General features: G+C 43.1%; 1 protein-coding gene across 1 annotated transcript; it reads left to right on the top strand.

Moving 5' to 3' along the window:
* Positions 1–792: 792 nt before the first annotated feature.
* On the top strand, positions 793–26,125 carry LOC101604936 (zinc finger protein 39-like). The gene is made up of 8 exons (XM_045151720.1): positions 793–832; positions 924–1,054; positions 1,455–1,559; positions 6,787–6,913; positions 9,032–9,121; positions 12,435–13,574; positions 17,921–17,956; positions 25,623–26,125. Exons 1-8 carry the CDS (start codon positions 793–795, stop codon positions 26,123–26,125), a joined length of 2,172 nt encoding a protein of 723 aa, XP_045007655.1.
* Positions 26,126–26,577: the final 452 nt, after the last annotated feature.

Here is a 26,577-nt window from a genome sequence, read left to right as displayed (position 1 = left end):
ATATGTACTTTCCTGATAAGAAATTTGCTAAGTGCTGTTTTGCTGGTTACAGCTCTTCTTTGGTACCTGTAACAGCTATATGATTCTGAGCTGGGTATTTTGCACCTCTTCTTGGTACCTAGACTGGGTTTGAGGGATGGCTTAGCCGTTAAGGTGCTTGCCTGAAAAATCAAAGTACCCAGATTCAATTCCCCAGGACCCATATAAGCCAAATGCACAAGGTGGCACATGCATCTGGAGTTTGTAGCAGCCGGAGGCCCTGGTGTGCCCATTCCCTTTCTCTCTTTCTCTGCCAAATAAATAAAAATAAAATATTAAAAAAATAAAATCAAAACTGGTTTATCCTTGTCATTTGATAGGGTCACAATTAGGAACTTATGGTCTGGCAGCATAGACAGTCATTAGGAATGTTCTTTTACGGGCACTTAAAGATATTGAGATATTGACAGCAAGGGATAAAAATCACAGTCAAAAATCAACGGAGCTCCCTCTGGATACATCAGTGCTTAGGGTTCTATGGGCCTTACCAATGTTCTCAGACCAACCCCCACAGTTACTACGACTTCCTTCATATTAGTCCTATTGCAGTGTTTAAATAATGGAGATTTAGAAATTGGCTGAAGCATATGATCCAGTAGATTAACTCATTGACAGATTCGTAACTTGATGGCTGTATTATAAGGTAACTGAAGAAGTGGGTCTTTAAGTCTCTCTGGCAGGAAGCTCTGAAACTAGCTGAAGCCTAAAACCTCCTAGTAGACAACTCTTCAGCCACTGGTTGGTGCCCTTCTAATGCCACGAAAGTACGGCGTGAGACCCCGTCCAATCAGCGGTAAACAATCGGGAACGGCCCAATCAGACCCACACGTAGCGGTCGGGGGCGGGCCCTCATGGACTTCCGGTTTGGTCGTGGGCGCCCCCAGGGCGCCGCCATCTTGCTTCCGGGATCCGGCTGCGCTCCTGGTTCTTCATGAAGTTGGTGGCGGCGGCTTCGGTCCTGCGACGTCCCTGTGCCGGAGCTCCACGGGGACACGCGACAGCCCTTACAACCATGGTGAGTGCGCGGGCCGTGGGCCGGGGCGGCGGAGGAGGCCGAGGGACCCGGCGGGAAGCGGCTTGGCGGGTCGGGAGTCCACGGAGCCCTCGGTCCCTCCGGCTGGGGCTGGGCGGCAGCCGCGACCCCGGGCGTCCTGTCCCGGCCCCGCGGCGACTTCAGCTCCCGCTGGAGCCTCTGCGAGCCCCGTGCTCTGCCCGCGCGTCCCGGCCTGTGTGGCGACCCGGGACGGGCGTCGTTGTCCCCGACGGTCCTCCGTGCACGGGAAGCGGGACCTCCGAGCTGTCCCCGGCCCAGGTCCTCTGAGGTCTGGGGACAAACCCCAGATCCCACCTCCTGCCATCGTTCCTGGACCACAGTCTCTCCCCACCCCCACCAGCTTGGCACTATCTGTTCCCAGCTACGCTTCACCGGGTTTGGAAGAGACGCAGTCCAGAGAGGATCGGAGTGGACTCCAGGGAGGGCAGCGCGGCGTCCTCCAGTGAAGTTTCTTCCTCCATCCCAGGGAAGGAAGGGTTTAGGAGAGGGAGGGGTGCACCGCAAGGAGTCCGAGTTCCCTGACATGACTCAGTTCAGGCTAAGAGGACCTAGGTGTCACGCTGGGCACTCGTGTGGAAAGTTCCAAGAACATTCTATGGTAACCAATGGATGGAGAATTCCCCCCAAACAATGGGCTTGGTTTAATAACGTGACCTGGGAGACAGAGTTGTCAGTATTCCTAAGCACCTGGGAAGACATAATTGAGTGTCATCTTCCCCACTTAGTGTCATAATGCTCTAAATTTGTTTACTGTACTTTAATTCAATATCCATCCCTGTAAAATGACATCACTTCTTCATGGTACCACTGTTACTGGGTCAGTACTGTTATTTCCATTAACCCATGCATGAGTTGCTGTGCTTAATCTCTTCCAATTAGAATTATTGGTGCTTCTTCAAGATCTGTTGTGCTGGTTCTCAAGTGTCATAGTCTCCACACAGGGAGCCTTTTCTTTTTTCCCCTCAAACGAGGGTCTCATTGTAGTGCAGGCTGACCTAGAAGTGCCTCTTTAGCCCCTGGCTGGCCTTGAACTCATGGTCATCCTCCTGCCTCAGCTTCTAAGTGTGATTAAAGGCATGTGGTGCCATACTTGGATAAGGGAGCTCTTTTCCTAGTTTCTGGGTTTTTTTCCCCTCCTCTGTCATCTTTGCACTTTTTGGAATCGACAGGCAAGGCATACCAAGTCTATTGACTTCACCTTCTCTTCCAGCTGTGATTGTACAGGCCTCTACATGTCTTCAAGAGCTAGGAAAATGAACACATCTGTGCTAAGTGCCTTAGTTATTCTTTACTTTTGTGAATGTCCTTTAAAATGGGAATGGCAAAATAAACATAACGTTCGAGAAATATACACGGGCATGATAACATTAGTTTGTTACGTAGCCATGGAATCATTTTGACTGTGTGCAGATTGGTTTCATTTCTTTTCTTTTCTTTCTTTTCCCTTTCTTCCATTTCCCTTTCCATTCCTTTCCTTTCCCTTTCTGTCCCTTTCCCTTTCCTTTCCTTCCTTTGTGGTAGGGTCTCACTCTAGCCCAGGCTCACCTGAAATTCACTATGTAGTCTCAGGCTGATCTTGAACTCACATTGATCCTTCTACCTTGGTCTCCCGTGTGCCACCATGCTTGGCCGCTCTCTTTCTTGATACTGTGCCACAAAGGTCTATTTGTAGGGCTTGAACTGACCCTGGGAAGAGAACCTCATCAATTCTTGTGCTCATGGACGCTTGCTTGAGGTGGACTGTGCCGTACTGCCACCTGAGATGAGCACCGTAGCCGGCTGTGGTGGCGGCTTCCTAGTTTCACAGCACAGGTCAGTTCAGGAGATATTTCTGGACTTGCTGAAATTGTGTTTTCAGACAGCTTTTGGAAGACCCCAGTTGATGCATGATCATATCTAGATGTGTGGAGAATAGACTAGGTTCTTAATGTACTCTCCATATACTTCTCTTAGTTTGTGCATATATGTAGGTTGTAACAGCGTTTAACTATGTTTTCTAGTAAAAATTTCTATGGCTTTTTTGTACTGTAATCTACTCGCAGTTTCAATTCAGTTTTTCAGCTTTTTTTTTTTTTTTTTTTTGCCTTTTTGAGGTAGGGTTTCACTACTGCCCAGGCTGACCTGGAATTCATTATGTAGTCTTAGGGTGGCCTCAAACTCACAGTGATCCTCCTACATCTGGCTCCTAAGTGCTGAAATTAAAGGCGTTGCCACCCCACCTGGCTCAGTTTTTCAACATTTTATCAGAAATTTAACTTATAGTCAAATCAGAACACTTCTGTTCTAGCTGCCTTACTGAAATCTTATGCAGCTGAAAGTACTATCCATGGGGGAAGGGGAGGGAATTATTATGGTTTATTGTCTATAATTATGGAAGTTGTCAGTAAAAAAAAAAAAAAAAAAAAAAGGACGAGTGATGACTTAGCAGTTAAGGCGCTTGCCTGTGAAGTCTAAGAATGCCTGTTGGAATATCTAGGTCCCATGTAGCCAGGCACAGTGACGCTAGTGCACAGTGTTGCCCATACGCCGCAAGGGGGTGCATGCGTCTGGCGTTCATTCATAGTGGCTGAAAGGCCCTAGTGTGCCCATTCTCTCTCTCTCTACCTTTCTCTCTCTCTCTCTCAAAAATAAAATAATAATAGAAAAGTTTTTTTAAAAGTTCTATGCATGATCTTCATCTGGAAGTTGTTTTACTTTCTGTGATCACTGTTTTTGCTTTCTTCTTTTTTTTCCTCAATTATAATATTTCTCTTTTGTTTGCTTTCTTTTTCTTTTTCTTTTTCTTTTATTTCATTTTATTTTTTTTGAGGTAGGGTCTCACTTTGATCCAGGCTGACCTGGAATTCACTCTGTCATCTCAGGGTGGCCTTGAACTCATGGCGATCCTCCTACCTCTGCCTCCCGAGTGCTGGGATTATAGGCGTGCGCCACCACGCCCGGCTTTGCTTTCTTTTTAAAATTTTTTATTTCTTTTTTTTTTGATGAATATCAGTTCTCCTTATCATAGATTATCCCTGTTGTAGTGTGAAATCTTTCCTGGGGAGATGTTGACAAATGCTTACTCCTCCCAGGCATATCTCCCATGACAGAGGAAAGGACAGTTACACCAGGGTTAACCTGGAGAACCAGGGAGCTTTACTGGGCTTTCTTTCCAACCTTGTCATTCCATTTCCATGTTCCTGGCAAATCTCTGCTGGATTCTCTGTGCCCTGGTTCTCTTCCAAGAATTGTTCAAAAGTAGGGAGTCAGGATGTGAGGGTGATCTGACTGTGACATCTGTCACCCCTTTGATTGCCAGGGTTGATTCAGCCGATCTGGTTGGCTAGGCAGTTGTCCCCTTCTTTCCTCACCACTACATGTGTGTCCCTCCTGAAGCTGAACTCTCGGTGGAAGAGGACAAACTTTCCCAAATAGAGTAAGAGGACCAGGCTACAGTCACGGATATGCAAGTAGCTGTGCTCCCCTGTTAGAACCGCCAAACAAACTCTCAAAAGCAGGGAATCTGTATTAATAATTCTTATTTATTTATTTATTTTGTTTTTCGAGGTAGTATCTCTAGCCCAGGCTGACTTGGAATATACTATATAGTCTCAAGTTGGCCTTGAACTCAGTGATTGTCATACCTCTGCCTCCCGAGTGCAGGGATTAAAGTGCTTTTTTTGTTTTGTTTTGTTTTTATTTTTTGTTTTTTTGAGGTAGGATCTTGCTTTAGCCCAGGTTGACCTGGAAGTCACTTAGTATTCTCAGGGTGGTCTCCCCCTACTTGTGCCTCCCAAGCGCTGGGGTTAAAGGTGTGTGCCACTATGCCCGGTTTGTGTTGTATGTTTTTAATGCCTGTTTTCTAATGTGGATGTTGTTATTGCCTGCTTGATATCTTCCTAAGTCCTTTCCATTCTCTCTATGGAGAGATTTTCAGAAGGCTAGTCTTAGCAGTTTTTATTGTACCCAGTATTTTAGCAATTTGATGATTATCTCTGTGTGGGTATTTGCAGTTTTTTTTTTTTTTTTTTTTTTCCTTTTCAAGGTAGGGTCTCATTCTAGCCCAGGCTGACCTGGAATTCACTCTTTATTCTCAGGGTGGCCTCGAACTCATGGCAGTCCTCCTACCTCTGCCTCCCGAGTGCTGGGATTAAAGGCGTTTGCCACTACGCCCAGCAATGAGAAAGAGATGGATACAGGGAATGGGCACACCATGGGCTCCATCCCACAGGAGCGCGAGTGCCCCCTTGTGCAATGGGCTTGCATGCATCCTGGGGATTCAAACCCAGGTCCTTTGGCTTCAGAGTTGGACGCCCTAACCGCTAAGCCATTTCCCGGTTGTTGCCAGTTTTTTGAATTTAGGAAGGATATAAAAGGATTCTCATGAATGTATCTTTTTCACAGTTAATTTAAAAATAAGGAAAACATGACATTTATTATTGAAATTGAGGCACGTTCTACAATAGAAGCTCACTACATTATCAATTCCCTCTATATGTTCACTGTTTCACGCATCACAGCCAGGAACCCTGACTGGATATGACTGTACTTATAGTTTTGTTTACCTGACTTGTGTTCGTTGTGCTTTTACAACTTGACTTCCATTACTTCATATTCATGGGGACACATTCATGTAGAACATCAGAACCTCTTTGTGCTTGCAGTGATGCATAACCTGATGACACACCAGCATTTTTCTTCTTCTTTTTTATCTTTTGAGGTAGGGTCTCCCTCTAGCACAGGCTGTCCTGGAACTCACAGTGTAGTCCCAGGCTGGCCTTGAACTCAGAGTAATCCCCCTACTTCTGCCTCCCAAGTCCTAGGATTAAAGGCATGTACCACCATGGTTGGCCAACAACAGTATTATTTCTTTTTTTAAAAATAAATATTTTATTTATTTGACAGAGGGGGAGGAGAGAGAGAATAGGTACATCAGGGTCTCTAGCCACTGCAAACGAACTCCAGATTCATGTGTCACCTTGTGCATCTGGTTTCTGTGGGGAGTCGAACCTGGCTCCGTAGGTTTTACAGGCAGGTACCTTAACTGGTAAGTCATCTCTCCAGCCCCCAAACAGTATTTTTCTATTTTATTACTCACTTCTATGTTGAAAATACATCTTAGGGCTAGAGAGATGGCTTAGAGGTTAAGGTGCTTGCCAACAAAGCCAAAGGAACCAGGTTTGATTCTCCAGGGCCCATGTAAGCCAGATGCACAAAGTGGTGCATGCATCTGGAGTTCATTTACAGAGGCTTAGAAAGAAAATATAGCTTAAATTATCTAAATTTCAAACACGCCTTTTCAGAAACAGAATTTTATCCTGTTGCTCCTCCAAACAAGGGCATTTCTGAATGTATAAGGGAAATAGTACAATAGTATTTTTTGTTTGTTTGTTTGAGGTAGGGTCTCACTGTAGCCAGGCTGACCTGGAATTCGCCATGTAGTCTTAGGGTGGCCTCTAACTCATGGCCATCCTCCTACCTCTGCCTCCCAGGTTCTGAGATTAAAGGCATGTGCCACCATGCCCAGCTACAAGAGTATTTTTAATTTGTAAATTAGTACATAGGCAAAATACTGATTTTTTTTTTCTTCTATGCTGTAGAATGCCTGTCAGTCTATGTCTTGTGTAAGATGGGCTTTCACATAGGCATGAGCTACATCTCTGTCTCCTAACCCAAGGCTGAAGGCTTGGGTTGAGGAGAATGTTTCATTATAGGGGTTGGTGTCATTTGAGGATGTGTCTGTGGACTTCTCATGGGAGGAGTGGCAGGACCTTGATGATGCTCAGAGGAAGCTCTACAGGGACGTGATGCTGGAGACCTACAACAGCCTGCTGTCTCTGGGTAAGTGAAAGGCCCAGTAATCTTCTAGAAGCACATTCTTGGTAAATATTCTAAGGGCTTGTGTATTTACTTGATTTTCATGTGCTAAGTAATGAACTCACAGCCTTGTGTGTGCCAGACAAGTTACTTTCTTTTTAGCTATACCCCTATCCCATTTATATTTTATTTTTGCATGTATATATACATATGTGTGTGTGGTGTACATGCAGGCGTGTGTGCATGGTCATATGTGTGGATGTGTATGAGGGTGCACATGCGTGTGTGTGTGTGTGTGTGTAGTGGAATTCCCTATTTCTGCTCCCTAAGCATTGGGATTGCAGGTGGGCCACCATACCCACCTGGCAATTATGTGGGTGCTGGGAATCTGAACTCTTGACTTCATGTTTGTGTGGAAAGCGCTTTATCTAGTAAGCCATCAACCCAACCTGTTTGTGTGTGTGTGTGTGTGTGTGTGTGTGTGTGTGTGTGTAATTTATTTATATTTTTTAAATATTTTATTTTTATTTATTTATTTGACAGAGAAAGAGGGAAGGAGGGGGAGAGAGAGAGAGAGAGAGAGAGAGAGAGAGAGAGAGAGAGAGAACGAGAGAGAACACATGGGTGTGTCAGGGCCTCCAGCCACTGCAAACGAACTCCGGACACGTGCACCACCTTGTACATCTGGCCACTGAAAACAAGTTTTAGATGCGTGCATTACTTTGTACATCTGGCTTTACATGGGGTCTGGAGTGTTGAACCTAGATCTTTATGCTTTGCAGGCAAGTGTCTTAACCACTGCGCCATCTCTCCAGCCCTAAAGTCTCTCTTATATTGCTACTGGGAAAGACAGAGGGGTTTGTGAACTTCAGGATACATCTATGTGTTTCTTGGGGATCCAAATTCTGAGACCTTATGGAGCAGTCACCTTTAAGCACTTGAGCCATCTGTTTAGCTCACTTATTTATTATTTATTTATTTGCGGGCAGGGGCTATGGGCAAGCCAGGGCCACTTGCTGCTACAAATACTCTATATCCATACACCACTTTGCTCATATGGCTTTATGTGATTAATAGGGAATTGAACCTGGGTGGCAGGCTTTGCAAGCAAATGCGTTTAACCACTGAGCCATTTCCCCTCCCTTATTTTTGGTTTTATTGAAACATGGTCTTATTCAAGGCCAGAATAACCTGGAATTCGCTCTGTAGCCAAACTGGCCTGGAACTGAATACCAGTCTTCCTACTTCAGCTTCCCAAATGCTGGCATTGTAGGCATATGCAACAATGCCCAACTGTATTTAAAAAAAAAAAAAAATTTCCGAGGTAGAGTCTCACCCTAGCCCATTGTTGCAGTCAGGTTCACATTGCTGGTAGAAATCACCGAACCAAGAGCAGCTTGTGGGGAAAAAGAGGTTTATTTTGGCTTACAGGCTCAAGGGCTAAGCTCCATGATGGCAGGAGGAAATGATGTCATGAGCAGAGGGTGGATGTCACCCCCTGGCCAACATCAGGTGGACAATAGTAACAGGAGTGTGTGCTAAACCCTGGCAAGAGGAAATTGACTATAGCACCCATAAGCCCACCCTCAACAATACACTTCCTTGAGGAAGTGTTACTTCCCAATTCTCCATCAGCTGGAAACCTAGCATTCAGAACCCCTAAGTTTATGGGGGACACCTGAATCAAACCACCACACCCAGGCTGACCTGGAACTCTCTCTGTTGTCCCTGGCTGGACTGGAACTCACAGCAGTCCTACCTCTGCCTCCCAAATGCTGGGGTTAAAGGCATGCACCACCATGATCTGCTCTAAAAAATTTTTGTTGAAGGACTTATTCTACCCATAATTTCTGATTTTCCCTAATGGTATATATTTTCTTTCTACCTTCTGCATATTACAAATTGCATTTCTACTTTTCATTGTATTGTGTCTTTCCCTTCTCTGGTATCCTTAACTTTGCTCAAAAACCCAATATGTAAGGATATGATTGCATGCATGAAGAATGTTGGTGAAAGCTGTCTTGCACAAAATGCTCCCGTTGATCCCATTATTGCCCAGTTCCTGAAACTGATTTGTTGTCATTTTTAAGTGGATTTGGCTTAGCAATATGTCAAAAGTTGCACAATGTTTTCTGTTAACAGGTCATTGCATTAGCAAACCAGAAGTTATCTTTAAATTGGAGAAAAGAATTGGGCCTTGGATAGTAGAAGCCTCAAGCCAGAGCCTCCCAGGTTAGTGAGTACATCCTGCATAGGGAAACCAGTAGGAACAGACCTCATCAGAAGCTGTTTATGTTGAGTTTTCACCAGTTTTTTTCACAGATCCCATCCTTAAAAATAAAATAAGCCGGGCATGGTGGCGCACGCCTTTAATCCCAGCACTCGGGAGGCAGAGGTAGGAGGATTGCCGTGAGTTCGAGGCCACCCTGAGACTCCACAGTGAATTCCAGGTCAGCCTGGGCTGGAGTAAGACCCTACCTCAAAAATCAAAAAAAATAAAATAAAATAAAATAATTATTGATAATCTGCCCTCATATAGACAATATACCATGAACATAATCTGTTTCTACCATCCTCGCTATTCTGCCTTCCCTATTTATGACCCCACAGTAATCTCTGTGTGGTATTTCATAATTTCATTTTTGTTTATGGCTTAACAATTCCATTGTGTATATGTACTATATTTGTATTATCCATTCCTCAGTTGGTGGAAATCTAGGCTGTTCGTATTCCCTTACTATTGTAATGACTACAGTAAAAAACATCAGTGAACACTTGTTTGTAGTAGGACAGAGTTGTTTGCAGTTGTCATCAGGAATGGTATAGCCGGGTCATGTGGTAGTTCAATTTTTAGCTTTCTCAGTAAGCTCCCTATTTGATTTCTATAGTTGTGGTCCAGTTTACACTCCCATTGAAAGTTAATAAGGGTTCCTTGTTCTTGGCACTCTCACCAGCATTTGTTACTTGTTTACTTCTTATTGTTTGTTTTCAGAGAGTGAGAGAGAATTGGCACCAGGGCCTCCAGCCACTGCAACGAACTCTAAATGCTTGTGCCACCTAGTGTGCACATGTGACCTTGTGCTTGCGTCATCTTCGTGTGTCTGGCTTACATGGGATCTTAGGTTGAACATGGGTCCTTAGGTTTCACAGGCAAGCACCTTAACCACTAAGCCATATGTCCAGCATTGTTACTTGTTTTCTTGATGAAAGCCATTGTGACAGGTAAAATGGAATCTCAAAGTAGTTTTAATTTGCATTTCCCTGATGCCTAAGGCTGTTGAAACTTCAAAATGTTTTTAGTCATTTGTATTTCTTCTTTGGAATACTTTGATTGGACTATTTGTTTAGTGCTTTTGAGTTTTTTGTATATTCTAGATATTAGACATCTGTCAGTTTTATAACTGGTGAATATTCTCTTCTATTCTGTAGTCTCTCTTCACTGGATTTATCATTTTCTTTGCTGTGGACATTTTTGATTTTATGAATTCTCATCTATGAGTTGTTGACCATTTCCTGAGTAGCCATAATCCCATCCATTACGTTCTTACGCCATTCCTACATTGTGAAGTGTTTTCCCTACTTTTTCCTCTAGCATTTTCAGAGTTTAAGGTCACATGTTGAGTGAGATCTGTCATCTTTGGAGCTGATGTTCATACTTGGTGGGAGATAAGGATCTAGAAGTTCCATTCTTCTTCACAGAGATAACCTCATGAAGCATTTGTTAAAGAGATTCTCTTTGTGAGTATTATTGGCATTTTGTCAAAAACCAGATAGCTACAGCTGTGGAGGTTAATGGCAGGATCTTTCTTTCTGTTTTGTTCACCTGAACACCTGTGTTTGTGCCAACATTGTGCTATCTTTGTTACTGTGGCTCTGTGATATACCTTGAAACCAGGTACAGTGGTACCTTCCACTACTCCCTCACCCTCAGGGCTTATTTGGTTATTTGAGATCTCTTGTTCCTTCAAACAAATTTGAGATTAGTCTTTTCTATTTTTGTGAAAATTTGAATTGGAAGTTTGATGAGTATGGTTTTGAATCTATACATTGCTTTTTGTAAGATAATTATTTTCACTGTAAAATTCTTTTAATGCATGAGCATGAGAGATCTTTCTAACTTCTAATGTCTTCTCCAATTTCATGTATTTTTATTTATTTGAGATGGGGGAGGACGGGGAGAGGGAGTGAGAGAATGGGCACTCCAGGGCCTCTAGTCACTGCAAATGAACTCCAGATGCATGCACCACCATGTACATCTGGCTTATGTGGGCCTGAGAATCGAACCTAGGTCCTTAAGCTTCACAGACATGCATCTTTACCACTAAGCCATCTCTCCAGTCCATCTTCAATTTTAATTGTTTTTTTTTTTCTAGGTAGGGTCTCATTCTAGCCCAGGCTGACCTGGAACTCATTCTTTACTTCCAGTCTGGCCTTGAACTCATGGAGATCCTCCTACCTGTGCTTCCTGGGTGCTGGGATTAAAGGCATGTGCCACCATGCCTGGCTATCTTCTTCAATTTAAAAAAATATATATTTATTTGAGAGTGAGAAAGAGAGAGAGAGAGAAAGAGAGAATGTGCATGCCAGGGTCTGTAGCCACTGCACGTGAATCCTAGATGCATGTGCTACCTTGTACATCCAGCTTACATGGGTACTGGGGAAAGTCTTCACAGGCGAGCACCATAACCACTAAGGCATCTCTCCAGTCCAGGCCTTTGGAGCCATTACTCAAGATCCTGAAGTAGGAGGATTGCAGCACAAGTATCTGTGCTTGAGACCATCTGAGTTCAGTTCTTATTTGCAAGCAGAGAAACAGAGAGAAGAGATACAGACAGAGAGAGTGGGTGTGCCATGGCCTCTAGCCACTGCAAATGAACTCTAGAAGCATGCACCACTTTGTGCATCTGGCTTTTTGTGGGTATTGGGGAATTGAACCTCAGTTGTTAGGCTTCACAAGCAAGTGCTTTAATTGCTAAGCCATCTCTCCAGCCCCTGCACTCAATTTTTTTTTTTTTTTTGCGGCAAGCCTAACATACTCGCCTCTTTTTTCCTGTATGTGTGTGTGTATGTGTGTGTGTGTGTGTGTGAGAAAGAGAGAGAGAGAGAGAGAGAGAGAGAGAGAGAGAGAGAGAGAGGGAGAATTGGCACACCAGAGCCTTTAGCCATTGCAGTCAAACTCCAGATGCATGTACGCCCTTGTGTGCATGTGCAGCATTGCACGCTTGTATCACTGTGCATCTATCTGGCTTATGTGGGACCTGGAGAGTCTAGACTGTGTAGGCAAGCACCTTAACCATTTAGCCATCTCTCCAACCTTTGAGTTCAGTTCTTTATTTCAAAGTAATACAACCATTTAAATCAACAAGCATGATTTCATACTGTATAATAAATTAATATAATTCATTATATTTATTAGAGACAAAGTCTCTAAGTGTTTATATTTTGTAATGTGTAGCATTATAAAGATACTGTATATTTGTGTACAGATTTGTTCTGAAATGTTTTTGTATTCATGATTACTTAATGTCTTTTTATTTTCTTTCAGGTATTCAGAATGTGAATGCCCTGAATGATACCATCCAGGACAGTCCAAACACAAACTTGTATTATCCTGTAACTATTGACAGCAGCACTTTTGTTGAGGAGGGAGTTGAATTAGGAAGATTATTCAGTGTGAACTCTGACCTTGTTTCAAGTCCATCTGTGAAGAATGGGAACTCCTCAGGAATGCAGCCAGAGGTGCTGGGCACATGGGAGACTGTACTTCTCTCTAGTGAGCCTGATGCTGTCCAGGATGCAGTGGAACTTGATGGTGCTTATGGATCTGGGAAGGCCCCCAGACAGCTGTACCTCACTCTTAGTGTGTATAATAGGATTCAAAGTAAGCAAAAGCATGTCACAAATCTTGAGCTCTCAGAATGTCAGAGAACAAGTGTAGGAGAAAAGCCTTACAATAGTAGTAAGGCAGATGAGAAATCCACTTCTCAGAAATCAGAACTAGCTGTTCATCAGATAACACACAGAAGAGAGGAGTGTAATATTTGTGGTACTGTTTGCCAAAAATCAAATTGCATTGTGTATCAGAGAACTTGCACAATTGATAATCCTCATGAATGCAGTGTTTCTGGAAAAAACCATAGCAAGAAGTCAAATTTCCTCCAACCTCAGATACCTCACAGTGTTGAGAAGCCCTTTGGTGGTAATTTATGTGGAAAAATATTTACTGAGACATCAAACTTATGCGTACATCAGAATGGTCGTACAGTTGACAAGCCCTATAGATGTGAAGAATGTAGGAAATCCTTCAGTCGTAAGTCAGATCTCATTGTACATCAGAGAATTCACACAGGAGAGAAACCCTATGAATGTAAAGAATGTAGGAAGTTATTCCGTGTTAAGTCACATCTCATTGTACATCAGAGAACTCACACTAATGGAAAACCCTATGAATGTAATGAATGTAGAAAAACCTTCAGTCAATTGTCATATCTCCATAATCATCAGAGAAATCACTCGGTTGAGAAACCCTATAAGTGCAATATATGTGACAAATCCTTTTGTTGGATGTCACAACTCCAGCAGCACCAGAGAGCTCACACAGGTGAGAAACCCTATGAGTGTAATGAATGCAGTAAAACTTTCAGCAGATTGTCATACCTCCGTAAACATCAAAGAAGTCACTCAGGTGAGAAACGTTGTAAGTGCAGTGTGTGTGGAAAAGCCTTTTATTTTATGTCACTACTACAAGAACACCAGAGAGCTCACACAGGTGAAAAACCCTATGATTGTAAATTGTGTGGAAACACTTTCAAATATCGGTCTTCCTTTAGTGCACACCAAAGAAGACACAGAGAGGAAAAACCCTATAAATGTGATATATGTGAAAAAGTTATTTACTGGAAGTCAAGTATCCCCATGCATCTGAGAACTCACACAAGTGAGAAACCCTATGAATGTAAAGATTGTAGGAAAACTTTCAAGTATAAGTCATCTCTTACTGAACATCAAAGAACTCACTCAGAGGAGAAAACATATATGTGTAATGTATGTGGAAAAGCCTTCTACAGGAAGTCAAAACTCTTTGCACATCATGTAATTCATACAGGTGATAAACCACATGTATGTAATATATGTGGAAAAGCTTTTTACCAAAAAGTACACCTCTCTAAACATAAGCAAACTCACTCAGGTTAGAAGTACTTTTAGAGCTGGAGACATGGTTCAGCAGTTAAGATGCTTGCTTATGAAGTATAAGGACCCATGTTTGATTCTATAGGTCCCATGTAAGTCAGACATACAAGGTGATGCAAGTGTGGCTTCACATGCACACAAGATACATGTGACTTTAGTTTGAGTGCAGTGCCTGGAGGCCCTGGTATGCCAATTCTCATTAAAAAAATTTTTTTTAAGAAAAGCTAAAAAGAAGTAAGTTTAATATATGTGGAAAACCCTTTTACTGAACATGAATTCTCCACTTATGTTAGACAACTCATAGTGTTGAGAAACTCTGTGGGTGTAGTTTATCCAGAATACCTTCTGGATCGGTTTGGGGAGATGGGTCAGCAGTTAAAGATGCTTGTTGCAAAGCCTGTTGACCAGGGTTCAATTCCCCAGTACCCATGTAATGCCAGGTGCACAAAGTAATGCTTCTGGAGTTTGTTTTCAGCAGCAAGAGGTGCACTACTCACAATTCACACAGGAGATGTTACATGAAGTTACTTGAGAGGAATGCATCGTATCACAAAGATGAGAAGTCCTGTGAGCAGAGTGTGTTCAAGTGCTCCCCAGCCACTTTTACTCTAGCACTTGGCCTCAATTTTGCAGTCTCTCTTGTTTGAGACCATGTGGCTCACTTCTAGTGAAATATGAATGCAAGTACAACCTGGCTCTCACCAATTTCAATAGGTGTGAGCTAAGTACAGACTTTTATTTTTTTTATTTTCAGGGTAGGGTCTCACTCTAGCCCAGGCTGACCTGGAATTCACTCTAGTCTCAGGGTGGCCTTGAATTCACGGCAATCCTCCTACCCCTAGAGCCTCCTGAGTGCTGGGATTAAAGTTGTGCACCACTACGCCTGGCACTACAGACATTAAAAACTTTTTTGTTGTTCATTTTAATTTATTTTAGGGCAACAAGGAGGCAGATAGAGAGAGTGGGCATGCCAGGGCCTCCAGACACTGCAAATGAGCTCCAGACACGTGTACCCCCTTGTATATCTGGCTAACGTGGGTCCTGGGTAATCGAGCCTTGAACCAGGGTCCTTAGGCTTCTCACGCAAGCACTTAACTGCTAAGCCATCTCTCCAGACTTTTTAAATTAACAACTTCCATGATTGTAAACAATATATCATGATAATTCCCTCCCCCTTCTCCACTTTCCCCTTTGAAACTCCACTCTGAATCATTCAGTACAGACATTTTTAAAGATATATACTGGTAGATAAATACTGATGCCAGCAGGGTGCATTGGGCTTGTTTAGAGTTTTAAGGTTGTTCATAGAGGTTGGGTGTGGCTACTGCAACAATACCAGTACAACCTCCGGTACGTGGAGCATACCCTCAGGTAAGTATGGTTTATGTATGTGCCTCGATGTTAGGAGGCCATTCCATTTATGGAACCCAGCAGACTTCAGAAAGTCTTCACAGTGGAATACTTATTATAACTCACCTAAAATTTACATACTTTAAATACCATTTGAACCTGCTTATATCTTTTTATTTGATAGGAGTGTATTGTGTACTTTATTTTCACAGCATATCTAAATTGTATTTTTACCGAACTGTAACTCTTAAGTTTATTTTTTCCCTTATATAGTATGCTGACATAGAGCTAGCCAAATATGCATAATAGGTAAAAAAAATCTCAGAATGTATCCATAAGGAAGTAATTACTCCTACCTGAATTATAAGTTGACTTAAATAATTGTGAAAAGTAGGACTTTATTCCTTCTACTCCATGAAAAATTGTATCTGGAGGAACAGTTTTGTGTTCATTTCCCTTTCTCATACCTTAGGCCAATGCTATGGGTCTAAGTTTGTGAACCAAATTATGTGTAACTGAGGAACCACGCCATGTATGTAAAAAGTGGGATAATAGAACCTGTTTAAACATGTCATATGAATAAATCAGATAAGGTACATTCATAGGTTATAACAGTATTGTAAAAGGGAAAAAGAAAACCTTGATAAAGAGGATGATTGGAACCTAACTGCTATCTCTCTCTGCTAAAGTCTTAATTTGGTTTTCTCAACTCCTTACATAGCTTTTTAGAAACACATCTCCCCCCCCCCCCCCAAGGTAGGGTTTCACTCCAGTCCAGGCTGACCTGGAATTCACAATGCAATTTCAGGGTGGCTTTGAACTCATAGCAACCCTTCTACCTCTGCCTCCTGAGTGCTGGGATTAAAGGCATGTGTCACCACGTCTGGTTTAGAAACATCTGTATTTATTTATTTATTTTTGGTTTTTTGAGGTAGCGTCTCACCTTAGCTCAGGCTAAATCTGGAATTGCCTGTGTAGTCTCAGGGTGGCCTTGAACTCATGGTGATCCTCCTACCTCTGCCTCCCGAGTGCTGGGATTAAAGATGTGCGCCACCATGCCAGGCTAGAAACATATCCTGATGTAATTAGCTTATCATTTTTATCAGCTTTTTGTTTGTTTTTCGAGGTAGGGTTTCACTATAGTCAGCTGACCTGATCTGGAATTCACTATGTAGTCTCAGGGTGGCCTCGAACTCACAAACTCACGGTGATCCTCCTACCTCTGGATTAAAGGTGTGCGCCACCATGCCTGGATTAGTTTTTTTTTTTTTTAGTAGGGTCTCACTCTAGAGGCTGACCTAGAATTCACTGCAGTCAGGCTGGGATCAAACTCACATGGTGGTTTAAAGTGCAACCATGCCCTTTTTTTTTTTTTTTTTTAAGCTGTTTATACATCCTACTTTCATCAACAATAGTAAGAGGTTTTCATGCCATGTCTCAGAATGGTCCCAGAAAGAGACGAGGAAGAGGTGGCACTTGTATTCCACATTGTTCTTTGTGGCATGTCTTTTTGCATATTATGCCCATTAGATGTGGTACTTGATATTGTCTGTATACAAAGTTGTAGAATCACTTTATTGAGAAGGACCCTCTAAATCACCTAATTTTCATAACAACTGGCTGAAGATGACAAAATTTCCATGCATGATTGCACATGCCCAATGCTTGGGAGTCTAAGGCAGGATTGTGAGTTTGGAGCTAGCATGGACTACATAGAACATCTTCCTGCCATATGCATGTGCATGTACACGTGTATATATGCATGTATATGACATCTATGTGCTCATTCCTGTGAGTACCTCCACACCAACAGCCTCATAGCCACACACTGAAGATGGTCCTACTTGACCTCATTCCCTTTGGCAATTCATTGTGATCATCACATGGAAAGCACAATATTGTGATATGCATAGGTTTTAAGGGGAAATACGCATGTTATGTAAGAGAAATTCTAGCCAGAATGTCATTAGACACGTCTTGATTGTCTAGAAAAATTATTCAGGGGTTAAAGTCAAATCTATACTGATGAGAGACTAAATCTGCATGGGCATTATGAAAATTCTAAAGGTGTGTGCCTCACAGCTGGGCTTTACACAATGGAGCAAACAGGTCTGTAGTCATCTCAATGACCTTTTCTGTTTGTGTCAAAACACCCGAGAAATCAATTTAGAATGAGATTTCTATTTCCGTACACTCTAAAGCCCATGGTTGGTTGGCCCAGTGCGTTTACATCCTAGCCAGGCAGATAGGGAGGCCAGGCAGGTGTGTGTGTGCTCTTCATCTCAAGCAGCCAGGAAGCAGAGTAGATGGGATGAAGCTGGGGTTAGATAAGAGAATGAGGTAAAAGAAATAGAAATTAACAAATGAAACCATATAAACGTAATGAGTAATCACTGATTTTTTTTTCAGCAAGTAGCTAAGTTGTAGAATGCACTAGAGGCTTGAAACGGTAGGTGCTGGATGTTGCATATACCTTCTGTTTGCTGACAGAAAGCAACCAACCAGAGGCAGCTGATGGGAGGAAAGGCTTTATTTTGGCTTACAAACTCAAGGGGAATCTTCGTGATGACAGGAAGAAGGATGGCATGAGCAGAGGCTGGACATCACCTCTTGGCCAACATCAGGTGGACAACGACAGCGAAAGTGTTGATCAATACTGACAAGGTAGGGCTAATAAACCTCCAGGTCCACCCCCAGTAAGATTTCCTTCAGCAAGGAACCTTCCAAATTGTCAGCTGTGGGTAAAGCATTTAAAACAAATATGGGGACACCTACCTCAAACCACCAAAGTAATTTTGTAGAGAACATAGCTAGTGGGTACTGGTGAAAGTTGATCGGAGGTCTAACTATTAACAGTCTGCTCAAGGATGACATACAAATTTGTGAAGCATTTTTTTTTTTTTTCCAAGGCAGGGTCTCACTCTGGGTCAGGCTGACCTGGAACTCACTATGTAGTCTCAGGGTGGCCTTGAACTCATGGCAATCCTACCTCTGTCTCCCAATGTTCCCTATTTTTAAAAATTATATTTTATTTATTTATTTATTTGACACACAGAGAAAGATAGATAGAGAGAGAGAGAGAGAAAGAGAGAGGGAATGAATGGGCACACCAGGGCCTCCAGCCACTGTGAATGAACTCCAGACGCATGAGTCACCTTGTGCATCTGGCTTACATGGGTCCTAGGAATTGAACCTGGCTCCTTTGGCTTTGCAGGCAAATGCCTTAACCACTAAGCAATCTCTCCAGTCCTCTAATAAATATTTTAAAAAGAAAATGCTCTGAGAAACACATTGCCACAAGATTCCACTTATATGTGCAATCTAAAGGAGTCATATACATATTCACAGAATGGTTCCACGTGGTTATTAAGGGATGAGGAAGTGTTGGTTAAAGGATGCAAAAGGTTCATCAGACAAGAGTATTAAGTTGTAGGGATTTTCTATAAAGCAAGTTATAAATAACAATGTAATATAGAGTTGAAAATTACTGAGAGTAGGTTTGGAGAGATGGCTTAGCGGTTAAAGTGCTTGCCTGTGAATCCTAAGGACCCAGGTTTGATTCCTAGTACCCACGTAAGCCAGATGCACAAAGTGGTACATGCATTTGCAGTTTGTTTGCAGTGGCTGGAAGCCCTGGTGCACCCATTATCGTTCTTTTTCTTTCTCAAATAAAAATAATTCTGGAAGTTTTAAAAAACAAGAAAATTACTGAGAGTTGCTTTCAGGTACCGGAATCACAAAATGTCTATACATATGGTTAAGCTCAGTTTAGAAATTGTACATGTGATACGTGTCCATGTCAGAACACCATGTTATTTGCCATGTGTCTATACAATTTTCATCAACTGTAGATCAAAAGCAAATGAAACAGAGAGAGAGAGGGAGAGAATGGGTGTACCAGGGCCTCCAGCCACTACAAACAAACTCCAGATGCATGCACCATCTTGTGCATCTGGTTTACATGAGTCATTTGAAACATTTAAATTTAACATAGTTAAATGCCAATACTACTGATTTGTATATAGCTGCCAGATTATGTATGTATGTATGTATGTATGTATGTATGTATGTATGAATGATGTATGTCTTTTGAGACAGGGTCCCTCTGTATACCTCAGGCTGACCTTAAACTCATAATCCTCCTGCTTCGGCTTCCTGGGTGCTAGGATTACAGGCATCTGCTTGGATGCTGGCAGTACTTTAAATACTTCATGTAATCCTTGGCTGGGTACCAGAACGTCTTCATTCCAGACCATCCCCCCAATAATCTAGAAGCCAAACGGCTGTGATTGGTCACAGAGACACTCTCCATGACCTAGCTCCGTGGTGCTGCCATTCAGTGTCTGTTCATCCAGCCAGACGTCCTACCTCCCAAACCACCACTGCTCCCCAGAGTGGGATCTGGAGAGTTGGAAATGAGTCCTTAGGCTTTGCAGGCAAGTGCCTTAACTGCTAAGGCATCTCTGTAGCCCGACAAGCAAAACTTTAAAAAATATATTTATTTATTTGCAAGTACAGACAGAATAGGCATGCCAGGGTCTCCTTCCACTGCAAATGAACTCTACTTTGTGCATCTGACTTTATGTGGGTGCTAGAGAATTGAGCTCTGGTCATTAGGCTTTGCAGGCAAGTGCCTTAACAGCTGAGCCATCTCTCCAGCCCCAAATAAAACACATTTTTATAAAAGTTCAAGGGCTGGAGAGATGGCTCAGCACATACATCTGGAGTTCATTTGCGGTGGCAGGAGGCTCTGGCTTGCCCATTCTTTCTGTTTGACTCTATTCTATTGCTCTCTGCTTGCTAATAAGTAAATAAAAATGTTTTTTAAAGTTCAAGACAGGCTAGAGAAATGGCTTGGTGGTTAAGGCACTTGTCTGCAAAACCAAAGGACCTAGGTTCAATTTCCCAGGACTCATGTAAACCAGATGCACAAGGTGGTGCATGCATCTGGAGTTTGTTTGTAGTGGCTGGAGGCCCTGGTACACCCATTCTCTCCCTCTCTCTCTCTCTCTATTTCTATTTCTTTCTTTCTTTCTTTTTTTGTTTGTTTTTTTGAGGCAGGGTCTCACTTTAGTCCAGGCTGACCTGGAATTCACTATGGAGTCTCAGGGTGGCCTCGAGCTCACAGCCATCCTCCTACCTCTGCCTCCCAAGTGCTGGGATTAAAGGCATGTGCCACCATGCCTGGCTTATCTATCTATTTCTCAAATAAGCAAAAAGAAATATTTTAAAAGTCCAAAAGATCCAATGATACAACTTGATATCTAAAGCTAACAATATATTTATTGTGTTCTTGAAGATTGCCAAGAGAATGGATGTAAAGTCTAGTCACCATACACTGAAAACAGTGTAACATAAAGCAGTTTTATATCTAGTTTGGCTGTTCCACAATGCACATATATACTTTCAAACATCACATTGTGCACAATAAATTCAGTATTTTTAAAATGTAAATTAAAAATAAAGCTGGGCATGGTAGCACACACCTTTAATTTCAGCATTCAGGAGGCAGAGGTAGGAGGATCACTGTGAGCTTGTGGCCACCCTGAGAATACAGAGTGAATTCCAGGAAAAAAAATAACAAAGGCTCTACCTTGGAAATGTATACAAACACATATTAGAAGTATAGACAACATGGATGAATTTTTTTCAGAGGAAGAATCTAGCCCAGGTTGACCTGGAATTCACTCTGTAGCCCCAGGCTGGCCTCAAACTCACAGGGCTCCTCTTATCTCTGCCTTCCCAGTGTTGGGATTAAAGGTATGCTCCACCACATCCAACAATGGATGATTTTTTTTCAAGGTAGGTTCTCACTCTAGCCTAGGCTGACCTGGAATTTACTCTGTAGTCTGGGCTGGTTTTGAACTCAGAGTGATTGTCCCAAGTGCTGGAATTCAAGGTGCACACCACCATGCCTGGTATGAATTTTGAAGTCAAAGAACCAGGCACAAATACAAAATGATGAATGTGGGCTTGCTGGTCAGGACAGTAGTTATCCTTGGAGCACATTGATTATAAGGAAGTTAAACAGATACCCGAGTTGCTGCTCATCTTTTTTTCTTTTTCTTTTTTGCATGTGTGTGTAAGCATGTATGTGCATGGACACATGGAGACCAGAGGTCAGGAAGTCAACAATGGATGTCTTCTTCAAGTGCCCTCCATCTTACCTTTTGAGACAGAGTCTCTCATTATCCTGTAGCTCACTGATTAGGCTAGACTGGCTGGCCAACATACCCCAGGGATCTTCCTGTCTCTGCCTTCCTCCCCAGTGCTGGCATTCCGGGTGTGTGCCACACACCAGGCTTCTACAGGGGTGGTGGGAACCCAAACTCACTCAGGTCCTCAGGTTTGTGTGTCAAGCACTTTGTCAATGGAGCCATTGCCCCAGCCCCTCATACTTCTATCTATCCCATCTATCTATCTATCTATCTATCTATCTATCTATCTATCTATCTATCTATCTATCTATCTATCTCTTTTTCAGGGCTTTGGTACTGTTTTCACACAGCAGAACTTCATAGACCACATTACTTCTGATTGTATATATTTCTGTTTGTATTTATATTTTCTTGGCAAACCTCTAAAAACCTGTGCATCAAAGTAGACACTACAGAGAAAACACCAATAACATAGATAACATGATTTTACCCATGTAAACATGTATTTTGTTTTGTTTGTTTATTTTGAGACAGGGTCTCGTTATGTAGCCCAGACTGGCCTCAAATTCACGATCCTTCCCCTCATCTTTCTCAGTGCTGGATTATGTATGGATTATCTTCCCTGGCCTAACACACACACACACACACACACTTGTGTGTATATCTCAAAACATTCTGTATATCTCCAAACACCTTCTTTTCTGAAATCTAATAACCCCTTTCCTTCCTTAGGAGCTCTCATTCTGTAATTATGTGAATATCACATATTCTCAAACTTGTCTGTGGATATTAGTTTCATTTTCTCACTGACTGACATTTCTATGTCCCCTTAGGAACTGTTATTTTTCAAATAATCCATGGGGGACCCTGGGAGTAGTCAATGGTACCTGCCAGGTACCAAAATATCACAGGCAAGCTCTCTAGAGAGCTCAAAGCATGCTCCGTCATTCCCTCACAGGGACTAGAAGGTGAATCAAAGCATAATATTTAAGACATGCAAGAGCAATAGGCCACCTACATTGACTTCCCCAGTGCTGGCACAGACCTGCAACCCCAGTGACTTGAGAGGCTGAGGCAGAGAGACCATAAATCTGAGACCTGACTGGGCTACAGAGTGAAGAGCAACTTATTGAGATCTTCTCTCAAAATTTAAAAAATAAAATAAAAATCCCGGAGCTCTAGGTCACTGGTAAAGTGTTTACTTAGTAAATAAGAGGGCCTGCATTCAACTCCCAGCCCTGAAAACATTAAAAAAAAAAAAAAAAGGACAGCATAAAGTAGTTAATTCAACTGACATGAGTGATCTTTATTTTCCCTAGTAAGGATAACAAGTATAGTCATGTTCTCCACTATAGCCACAGGTGCCATTGTTGGAGCTTTCTGGGTTTGCAGGAAGAATCTTTCCTGCTCACCTCCGAGGAATATCATTGCATTGGTGGTACTTCTGTGGTATTTTCAAATTCAGGGTACTCAATAAGACCTCTGTGCCCACTCACCTCCACCCAGATCCTCGAAGTAGCTCTTCCATTTGACAGGAGATATATCTGACAATCTCCATTAGGAATTCCAGGTAAGAAAAGACCAAAGTCATTTCTATCCCACTCCAGGTACATCAATGGTTGTACTTTCCACAAACTTTGCTCTTTCCTAAGCACTGCATAGATTTTTCCTGTTGTAAGCAGAACTTTAACAGTGCTTCCTCCAGCTGCTCAGGGACTGCTCCTGTCTTTCTTTCTTTCTTTCTTTCTTTCTTTCTTTCTTTCTTTCTTTCTTTCTTTCTTTCTTTCTTTCTTTCTTTCCTCCTCCTCTTCTTCTTCCTCTTCTTTTTTTTTTTTTTTTCAAGGTAGGGTCTCACTCTAGCCCAGACTGACCTGGAATTCACTCTGTAGTCTCAGGGTGGCCTCAAACTCACAGCGATCCTCCTACCTCGGCCTCCCGAGTGCTGGGATTAAAGGCGTGTGCCACCATGCCCGGCTAATGCTCCTGTTTTTTTGAGAGTCTCTAGTCCAGGTTGGCCTAGAACTCACAAAGTAGTCAAGGATGACTTTGAATTCCTGATCCTCTTGCTTCCACCTCCCAAGTGCTAGTTTCACTGGCATGTGCTACCATAGCTGGCTTATGTGGTTGGGATCAAACCAGGGCTTCATGTATGCTAAGTAAGCTTCTTCCACTGAGACACATTCCCAGCACCGTACTCCATGTTGGCCCCTCATTGTTGCACTTTAGCTTCCCAGTGCCTGACATGGAGATAATGGGAGGAGGATATAAGTTAAATTATATTCCTTGTAATTTTTTCTTAGTCATTAATGAGGTTTAAGGATTTAGGACTTCAGCCTTGGCTCTCTACTTCTGCTATGTGTAAGAGCTTCAGGAAAATGGAGGAAGAGGGCTCAGAGCAGCAGATAACTTTCTATGGATGTAGGAGCATTTTAATACCTTGTTAGCGTATCACACAGCAAGATATTAATGAGTGGTTAGCATGCTCACATCCATCCACACACAGGCGCTTGAACTCTCCTGCAGCGGGGTCCACAGAGATCTCTCACTCTCAGAACTGGCAAAGATGCTTGATATCAGGAAGAGGCTTCCCCAGAGGCTTTGGTTCTGCTTATGAATTCATTGTTGAGGACATACCCTCAGGCACTGATCAGCTCGAGGGGCAGAGAAAGAACAAGGCCTCCCTTCCTGCTCATGACATGCAGCGTCTACGGCCATACCACCCCAAATGTGCCTGACCTCATGACAAACATTCCTGCAGAGGGGGGAAAAAAATGAAATTAAGTTCTCTAGGAACAAGGATTTGTGTGCAAACCTGGAAATCAAAATGTTTCACGTGAGATGTATTCGATCAAATAACACTGAGGTGATAGAGTTGTTTCTAAATTAGTTGGAAAAAAGAAACTCTCAGGAAAACCAATAATTTAGGGAAGAATATCGGAATTGCCATGAGTGACAAAGGCTGAAAGACAAGGTAATGGGCCTTAGAAGGAAAATGAAGAGATTCAGAAAACTTACAAGAAATGAGAGTAATAGGAAGAAATATGTTAAAAATAAAAGTCAAATTAATAACAATAACAACATATATATATGAAGTTCTTTAAAGCTATTGGGCTGAGGAGATGGCTTAGCAGTTAAGGCGCTTGCCTGCAAAGCAAGTTTCCATTCCCCAGTACCCACTTAAAGCCAAATGCACAAGGTGGCACATGTGTCTGGAGTTAATTAGCAGTGGCTAGAGGCCCTGATATGCCTATTCTCTATCTGCCTCTTTCATTCTGTCTCTCTCTCTCTCTAGTAAATAAATAAAATAAAATGCTTTTAAAAACTATCAATTTAGGGGGGAGGGAGGGTATTACCATGGGATTTTTTTTTATAATCATGGAAGTTGTTAATAAAAATTTGGAAAAAAAACTATCAATTTAATTAATGTTGAAATATCCGCAACCATTGAATCACTTTAATTCATAGAAAAGTAAACACACAACACTGCATCTCACTTGAAGCCATGGAAAATTTAAGAGGAAGAAAAGTTTGGCAAGTGTCTTCTCTGCTTCTCCCTCCAGCTGCTCAGGGACTCAGCTGATTCAGCAGCCGCCAGGGCTCCATTTTTATTTATTTACTTACTTTTGAGATATAGTCTTGGTCTGTCTTTTGCCTCTCCCCCTCCTCCTCCTCCCCCCACCCCTCTCTCTCATTGACATGCCCTTGCAATAAGCCGCTTTAGAGAACTGATTTCCCAGTGGTGGCAGCCTCTGTTCACACGTGGACCTGCGTGGACAAAGCCCAAGCCAGTCTTTTACTTCTGTCCCTCAGCTGCACGTGGCCACTGCATGTGAAAGCACCTGGGAAGAGAAGTGTCCACTTCATCCAAAGAGGTCATCCTGTTTTTCTCCATTGTTTATGCATTTGGCCTCCTGGGGAACATCCCCGTGGTCGCCGCTGTGATTAGAGAGAGCCGGCTCCACTCCCCCGTGTACTTCTTCCTGAAGAACTTAATCTTTTCTAGACACGTGCTGCGCCTTGCTCACCATCCCCAGGGCGCTGGTCACCTCCGCCGGGGGCTCTGGGAGCATCTCTTGCCTTGGGCCTAGTGTGTCCTGCTCACGGCCATGGCCACCCTCAGGCCCTGCTCCACGGGACCCTCGTGAGCCTGAAGCTCTGCACTGAACTGGTCTGCGCAGCCTGGGTGAGTGGCGCCGTCTGCTCAGGCTTGCACACCATCAACACCTCTCCCTGCCCTTCTGCGGACCCAAAGTGGTGGAGCACTTCTTCCGTGCCAGTCATGAGACTGACCGGTGGTGATCACCACCTCTACGAGGTGGTGGGCTTCGTGGTCAGCAGCTGCATCGTCATGAGCACCTTCACCCTCACCGTGCGTCCTATGTTGGCATCGTGTCCACCGTGGCTCGGATGCCCTCCGCGGGCGGCAAGGTGGAAAGCCTTTCAGACCTGCTCCTCTCACCTGATCACGGCCATTGTGTTTTATGGCACTGGAAGCTTCATGTACCTGAGGCCCGCCTCCAGGTACTTCTCGGCCTAGGGGCGCCTGGCCTCCGTGTGCCCCCCCTCCGTGTCTACTGTCCGAGATAGGAAGGTGGCACTACAGAGACAGAGTCCTCCCTGGAAAACTGCAATGTGTGGGCTCGTGAGAGTTCTATGACGGCCCTTGGAGCCAGATACATGTCACTCATCCCTACCCCTCCGTTCCTGTGACACTTGACACTGCTGACCTGGTCAACTGCCAGACCTTCAGGAACCTCACCATGTCCTCCAGAGGTGCGTCTCTTCTTTCAGCGACCTGCTCCACTCCTCGGACAAAAATACACTTGTTGATATTTCTGATGAAAGTCTTTTTTTTTTTTTTTGAGGTAGGGTCTCACTCTATCCCAGGCTGAACTGGGATTCACAATATTGTCCCTGGCTGGCCTTGAACTCATAGTAATCCTCCTACCTCTCCCTCCTAAATGCTGGGATTAAAGGTGTGTGTCACCA

This window comes from Jaculus jaculus, chromosome 6, assembly GCF_020740685.1.
Source record: "Jaculus jaculus isolate mJacJac1 chromosome 6, mJacJac1.mat.Y.cur, whole genome shotgun sequence".
Taxonomy (NCBI): domain Eukaryota; kingdom Metazoa; phylum Chordata; class Mammalia; order Rodentia; family Dipodidae; genus Jaculus; species Jaculus jaculus.
The sequence above is the reverse complement of the archived record's forward strand: the minus strand, read 5'-3'. Positions and strand labels throughout refer to the sequence as shown.

Bases quoted from the DNA above. Each gene is read 5' to 3' on its own strand.
- LOC101604936 (XM_045151720.1), top strand. From the start codon at position 793: ATGCCACGAAAGTACGGCGTGAGACCCCGTCCAATCAGCG. The intron at 9,122-12,434 runs GTTAGTGAGTAC...ATTTTCTTTCAG, and splicing joins CTCAAGCCAGAGCCTCCCAG to GTATTCAGAATGTGAATGCC. The intron at 13,575-17,920 runs GTGAGAAACGTT...GTTTGCTGACAG, and splicing joins ACATCAAAGAAGTCACTCAG to AAAGCAACCAACCAGAGGCA.